General features: G+C 54.5%; 1 protein-coding gene across 1 annotated transcript in view; it reads right to left on the reverse strand.

Moving 5' to 3' along the window:
- LOC114032260 (glycine-rich protein 1-like) overlaps window positions 1-7,585 on the reverse strand; it is an 11,583-nt gene continuing 3,998 nt past the window's right edge. The window contains exons 4-5 of the mRNA XM_027847503.1: window positions 7,332-7,486; window positions 1-348 (exon numbers count right to left, since the gene is read on the reverse strand). Coding sequence (XP_027703304.1) covers window positions 203-348; window positions 7,332-7,486 — 301 coding nt within the window. The 3' untranslated portion in view covers window positions 1-202. The remainder of the gene's footprint in view (window positions 349-7,331; window positions 7,487-7,585) is intronic.

A 7,585-nucleotide genomic window follows, 5' to 3' on the forward strand; every position in this document is an offset into this window, starting at 1 on the left:
TCTATTTCAGAACATGGTTTATTATCAACGGGAGGAGACAAGCCAAGAGGACATTTTTCCTGTTACCCAGAATGTCGCCCTTGTCTTCCAGTCTGTTTATTAAATGACGTCTCTACGAGTCTTTATTTATGCTAAATTCCCATTCTTAAGCGCTTATTTCAGGGTATGAGCGCTGAGTGAAAGTTGGCACCCTCGTGCCCTCTCAGTTACTGTTCCGAGTGGGGCTCTTGCCAGCGCTGCCCCCCTTGGGCAGCCGGCTGGCACTGGGCTGCCTGGGCATCCGCTGGCTTGATCCTTCTCGGCCACCACGCTCCCCCAGTACGGCTGCCCCACTGCTCCTGTTTCTCCCTGAGGGGACACAAAATGTTAACTGTTAGGGCCTCGATGTGGGTTCTTACTGCAGTCCGTACCCCCAATCTACGTGTGTTCCTTGACCAACACCCCCATTGGGCACATTTCAATGCAGGGACATTTTCACACAAGCCATCCGCTGAGGCAGGGCTGTCATCAGAAGGGTGACAGGAAGCCTGCTGCAATGAAATCACAGGAACACAAGCACTCGGAGAAGCAGCCAGGGATGCATTTCCACGAGCCAGAGACTTGTCGGTTCAAGTTGGGGAGTGAGCACAAGCCCTTCCCCCAAGAACACAGGCTAACATGCTTGCCAACAACTGCGTGAGGCGGCCAGACGTTCAAGCTGCACCTGGGAGAGACGGAGTGTTTTTGTGGTGGAAACGCCGACGTCGTCCCCGAGGAGATGGCTTGGGCTGGTCCCACCAGCGCCCCCGTCTCCCCAGGCGCCTGCCCTCCTTCCCCTTCCCATCCAGGCCACAAAAACACTCTCTCCAGTTACTCATGCACTTGCTTACTCACAACAGCAGGAAAAAACAGGACCGCTCAGTCCATCCTGCTGGGGTCAGGCCTAGATGATCCTCCAATACACCTACCAAACAGTCTGCTAGGCTAAGTCGAAGAGTAGGGTTTTAAGGGGAAGGAGAACTAGCCTCTGCTCCCACCCTGGCCTCTCAACATGAATAGATTACCTGAAGACCGACAGGGAGCTCACTACTTCTAAGGGCTGCCTGTTCCATCTGGGGGCAGCTCTGGTTATCACAAGTTACGTTCACTAAGATTGTATGATTTATCATAATTTGGAAGACTAGAAGATGGAAGGGACCTCAGAGGACATCTAGGCCAATCGCAGTGTATACAGAAAGGATGTGGCTTGCCCCAAGATGAGAGATGACACCCTCACTTGGTAGCCTGTTGGGACATTCCTCCTGCTTAATTCCATCTTGTCTGATAATTACTAAAGGACCCTGTGCACTAGCGAGCATCTTGTTTCTCAAGCTCAGACTCCTGTGTCCACCTTTGCCTATCAAGCCCACTTAGCAGAGGCAGATTCAGCTGGAATCCTTCCTTAGAAGACCTCAGCCCTCTCTTCTGACTTGCAGGGATTTCCTGCTCCTCTTCCCCCTCCTCCCTTCCCCTCCCTAGGCCTCTAATTAACAACTGGCCCCAGTGGCGTTGGCCACGTGGACCGTTTCCTCCACGAAAGCCCCTGACTGGCTGCAAACAAGAGTCACCTCCAACCCTTTCTGAAGGACTGATCTGCACGTCTACCTGGGGGACAGACTTCAGAGCTGGACAGGTACTCAGAGGCCATCCTGACCAGCTCCATTTTACAGAGGAGGAAACTGAAGCCCAGATGGGTTCCAGAGTTCATGTGGGCAGTTAAAAAGGAGAGAGAGAATGAAGGATTCGAACCCAGGTCTCTTCAGATTCTAATGTGAGCTTGAAGATCACACTTTGATCACTCAATGTCCTTAAATCTGATTCTGATTCAAAATCAGCTACCAACTTCACTCATGGTGCCGGGGCTAATTCCTTCCTCTGATTTCAAAAAAATGCGAGTCAGTGGTGGTGAGGTCCTTATGGTGTGTTAAGGTTTGAAGAAAGCATTTTACCAAATGTCTCCTTTAGTCCTCACAACCCCCTTGGGAGGAAGGTGCTATTATCATCTCCATTTTACAGGTGAGGAAGTCGAGGCAGACACAGGTGAAGTGACGTGTCCAGGGTCAGGAAACTAGTGTCTTGAGGCTGGATTTGAACTTGGGTCTTCCTGACTCTGTGGTGCCACCGAGCTGCCGCCAAAGTTTAGACTCTTTTAATAGGTACTGCACGCTTCCTTTTCGTGTGGTGTCCCCCCCCCACCCCAATGCCAAACCTAGAGCCTGAATCACAGCAGGTGCTTAATAAATGCTTGCGTGATTGCCTGGGAGGCACCTCCAGTCCAACAAGAGCGTAAGCTCCCTGAGGGCAGGTCACTTTTCACTTGGTATCATCCTCAATGCAGTTGATCAGTCACGTCCACGACTCTTCTCTTCATAACTCCATTCGGGGTTTTTTTGGCAAAGACACTGGAGTGGTTTGTCATTTCCTTCTCCAGCTCATTTTACAGATGAGGAAATTGAGGCATCATTTCCCTTGGGCCTCAGTTTCCTCATCTATTAAATGAGCGGGTGGGCCCAGGTGGCCCTTAAGGCCTTGCAACCTTAAACCTATGAACCTGTGGAAGTTATTCTGGCCACATGAGCAGGACGGACTGGAGGCAGGGAGGCCGGTCGGAAAGCTGCCACGATGCTCCAGGCCAGAGGCAATGAGAGCTGAACCAGGGGAGCACGGGTCCCTTCGTTTTCTGTCGGCTTAGAAAGGCAGCTGGATCTGGTGGGAAGAGGCCTGCAGGTGGAGTGAGAGGTCCTGGGTTGAGGGTCGTCTCTCCCCTTAAGCCCTCTCGGTCTCTTTCTCCATCAGATGCTTTATGGCTCAGAGGCTGGGTGATTTCACCCAGTCTGGGCATTTCTGCCACCATCCCCGAGGGCCCTCAAGGGCTGCTGGGGCCAAAGACAGCATCCCCCTGCAGCCACGCCAGCGGGGAGACTCTCGGCTGGCCTCTGCCACCCAGACCCGTGTGTGAAACATTTCCTGCTTGGGAGGAATCACCAGATCATAAACTGTTGCGTGTGGCCTTTAGGAGCCCACCTCTCCGGGCAGGACTTTGGTGGGGCCAGAATGCCGATGCTGCCCAACAGGTTTCCATTGAGAGCGAGGGTGTGAGGGATGCTTCCCCTGGATGGGGCCGGAGTACTCCTACCCAAGAGAGCCCAGATGGAGCCATGCTTCTGCCCCGCCCTGCCCCCTCTCCTTGCCCTCAGCGGGCATTCCTGAATGACTCTTGCCAGTCACCGATGGCACCCGCCTGTGCCTCCGGGCCTTGGCCGCACCGGTCCTTCTGCCTCTGTCCATGCTCCCATCCACCCCTTCCTCCCGATGATCCTCCTCCGAGGCTCCGGCTGCCTCCCTCCCCCCAGCCATCTCCCCTCAGGCTCCTGCCACATGTCACCTTCCTCCTTCACAGATCAGGTCCCTGCGTCCCTCTGTCCAAAGTCCTCTGGGGCCCCGAGTTTCTGCTGGGCCAATCAGCGTGCGTCTACCGAGCGCCCGCAGATGTGCCAGACACCAGGGCGGGCGTGAGGTGGAAGGTCACGCTCCCTACACCCCAGGCTCTTCTCAGTCTTGTGTCCCCGTTATCATCCATGCCCTCATCCTCTAGATCAAACTCGCCTCCTGTTCGGCCCTCATACACAGGGTACTTTCTGGCCTCCATGACTGATAATGCCGTTCCTTAGACCTTCCCCTGGTCGGCTGAATTCCTGCCCGCTCTTTAAAGCCTTGACTACACTCCACCTCCTCCAGGAAGCCCCCAGTATCTAGAGCACCTCCTTGCTTCACAACCTTTCTCTTCCTTGAAATTCAGTTAGCATGTTGCTTATGCCTCTCTAATGAACTTAGCCAATATTTAATGGGGGTGCTAAATCCACTTGCTAAAATATAAACTTTATGGCGAGAGCAGTTAGGTGGTATAGAGGATAGAGCCCCAGGCCTGGAGTCAGGAAAACCTGGGTTCAAATCCAGCCTTGGACACTCGGTAGGTGTGTGACTCCGGGCAATTTACTTCACCCTGTTTGCCTTACTTTCCTCATCTGTAAAATGAGCTGAAGAAAATGGCCAACCACTCTAGTATATTTGCCAAGAAAATCTCAAACGTGGTCATGATGAGTCTAATACAACTGAAACAACTCATCAACAATCACAATCACAACCGCAGCCACCACATCTTCTCTAAACTGGGTCTTCCCCAGCACCTGGGCACAGGGTTCTGCTTAACAAGCGTTCTTTGAATGACAGTTTCAGGCTAGAAACTCAACAGCTGAAGTCTGGGCCAACGTGAGCCAGTACAGAAGGCGACGTAGCTGGTTGCCACTGTCTCTCGGCTTATGCCTGAGATGAAGACTAGAGGAGACAAGGAGCAGGAGGTCTCCGGACACGGGGTCTTCCTCTAGGGCAGTGGGTCTGGCTCAGGCTGAGCCCGGGACAGCTGATGGGAGAGTGGAGGGTCCGGGTGGGTGTGAAGAAGAGCCCAGAAGCCACAGAAGGGGCCCCTAGGGGGAGCACGACTCCTCCTCTCTTCTACCGCTCCCCACGGCAGGACAGCGAAAAGGAATCCAGTTTCTCGGCTCCACCGATGCCCAGGAGCCATCTCACAATTCAGAATGGGAGAGAACGTGAGTCAGACAGGGAGGTGCCCAGCAACAGCGGCAAAGTCTTGTGTGGGAGCCACGGGGTCTCCCGGATCACCACCTCTCTCCTGGACTCCTGGAGCAACCTCCCTGCCCCCAGTGTGTCCCGTGCTCCAATCTGAGCTGCGTTCACAACGCACCGTGACTCCTCTGCTCAAATGTCTTCAGTGGCTCCCCACTGCTTCCAAGAGAAAACTCTACAGTCTGGTACTGAAGCCCCTGCACCACCCGTCTCCAGCCACATTTCACCTGATTTCCTGGCATGGACTCCATGCACTAGCCAAGGTGGAAGGTGCTCCCTGGCCTCAACCTGCTCTCCCGCCTCTCTGCATCTTCCCAGGCCTGGAATCCTCCCTTTTTTCCCCATCTAAGTGAGGGGCTTTCCATCTCTCCCTATGGACTATCATCTGATTCCATCTGGCCTACTGCTGGATGCTGATTCTGTTCCTATGGAAACACCAGACAGCACCAACCCCAGTAAAGAAACTAATCCACGCGACCTGTGAAAGGAGAGAACAGGCAGCAAGAAAACTGGAAGGAACCTGGGGCCCTGTGAGAGGGAGGCGAACAAAGGGCGGTCTGAGTGGTGGCAGCGGCGGCGGCCTGGCGCGGAGAAGGCCGGAGGGCCGAGGAGAAGGAGGGCGCCGTGGGGTTTTTACTGTTCTTGGCAGAGACAAATGAGCCCTCTAGAGTTCAGAGAGAGACAGAAACACAGCAAACACAGGCGGCGTCAGTCAGGAGGGAGGAGAGGGTCCGGGGGCCAGCCCTGCTGCTCCCTTTAGGGCCCCGAGGCAGGGCCCCCCCAGCCTCCCCCAGCCCCAAGAAAGGAGAGGCACTTCTTGCCCTCCTTCCACTAGAAAGCGTGCCACCCCCAGCTCTGTTCACAGATTAGTGCTGGGAGGGAGGGACCTCAGAGGACCTGAGAGGAGGAAACTGAGCCCCCGAAGAAAGACTTGCCCAAAGTCTTGAAGGCAGTAAAGGGGAGGGGGCTAAACCCAGGTCTTCTGACGCTAGGGCCAGAGCTCCGTCCACTGCACCGCACTGCCTCCCTTAAAAGACGTTCCACCTACAAGAAGACTGTTCCTGAGGAGCAACTTCACCGCTTTGCTAGAAATGCTTTGTGGGGTTAAGAACAGTGAGACAAAGTATGCCTTCAGTTCAGTGCCAGGGGAGGTGGGGTGTGGACACTGTAGACCTCATCAGGCTAGAAATCAGGAGGAGGCCAGTTTGGGGAAGAAACTTACCTAGATGGAAAGGGAGAACGCTCTATTTTAACTAAGCACTCTTGCTAACTAGGTGATCGCACTCCTTCATTTCTATAGTGCTGACGGGCTGAAAGTGCCCCCTCCAAACATCAGCACTCAGTGACGGCGCTCTGGTTGCCCCACCCTAGTTACAGCTCGGATGAAGGCCCTAAGACAAGATGCTGAGGTCCTGACCCTGTTCCTTGGCTAGGTGGAAGTCCTGGGTATTATTTGTTATGGCCTTCCTTTTTATGGCTGTGAACCTAGAACTCCTGAGAAGTGGTAACGGGGCCCTCCGTCCACTGGTGCTCTGAGGAGATTCTGCTGGGGATGCTTTGAAAGGATCCTGAGCCAAAACCCAGATTTTAGGTTCCAGACAGAACTCAGAGGTGGGGTTCTCTGGAGCTGAAGGCACTTGAGGATTATTTGGTCTAGACCATATGTAATAGATGAGGAAACTGAGGCCCAGAGAGGCTTTGGGACTGGCCTAAGGTCACTTAGCTCAGACCGCTTGAACCCCCACCCAAGGTGCCTGCCTGGGAGAGCCCTTCTCAACAGCACAGACCCCATGGCCTGACATTTCCCCAGAATTTCAAACTTCATCAGAGCATCTTCCAGGTTGAGGGTTTTTAGCCACCCAGGAGCCAAGACAAATGAGGTGAGGTCGCCACTGGGCCCAGATTTGGGAGGGGGGCCCGAGGGACACAAGGCGCTGTGAGGGTGTCCCTCAAAGAGAATAAACCGTACATAAGATTCCTGCCAGCCCTATATTTATTTTGCTAACTATTCCTCAACTATGTTTTAATAGCTAAGGCAGACATAGCTGACCTCTCAGCACATTTTTCTAATCTGAAGAGTGAATGTCTGGCCCTGCCCATTTTTGGGCATGGACCCCCTTCCCCAGAGGGGGACCCCCAGGACAGGAGTGGGGATACTGAGTATTCATGGCTCCCAGTCCCAAAGCACAGCCTCCGCTCCAGACCAATGACGGCTCACTCTCTGTGATGTCCCATGGGCGCAAAGCCTGGCCCTGGGGAAAGCCCGATTGGCCCTTGGCCTCCAGGACACACGCAGACTTCCATTAGAACGTATGTGCCTGGGGGGCAGGGACCTTTGTCTGCGTGTCTCTAACGCCTGGCATGGAGCAGGGCTTCAAACTGCTTGCTTATCTAGAAAAGGCCCACTGCCTGTAGAGCACAGGCCCATGATGAAAGGGGCAGGCTCTGGGTTCAAGAAGGAAGGGTCAGAGCCCTGCCTGGAGGCAGGAGGAGGCAAGGTCACCTTGCCACAGAAAGCACGGGAATGCTCAAAACGGGCCCTCTGGCCAATATGACAGGAGGTGGCTTCCATAAGGTCAGAAGAAGACAGGAGACACTGAAATGTGGGAGCCCGCTCGACACGGCCCGCACCGCCCCCAGCCCCAAAGGGAGACCGGCCCGGTCCTGACCTCTCGTGTCAGGCAAGGTGGATGGTGGCAGAGTGGATCCCATGCTCTCGGGCCCAGGAGGGTCCATGGCCAGCCGCTGCCCCGCACACATGGACTTGAGCATCTGGAAGACGGCCAGTGGGGCCACGTTCAGCTTCAGCAAATCCAACAAGATCCTGTCGGGGAGAATGCAGCACCTGGGTCACTCTTACACCGGATCTCAGCTCTTCTACCTTCTCTACATTCTTACATGGCACAGAGGCGTGTATGTGTGT

The sequence above is a fragment of the Vombatus ursinus genome, unplaced genomic scaffold, assembly GCF_900497805.2.
Source record: "Vombatus ursinus unplaced genomic scaffold, bare-nosed wombat genome assembly UNPS02015411.1, whole genome shotgun sequence".
In the NCBI taxonomy this organism is placed as follows: domain Eukaryota; kingdom Metazoa; phylum Chordata; class Mammalia; order Diprotodontia; family Vombatidae; genus Vombatus; species Vombatus ursinus.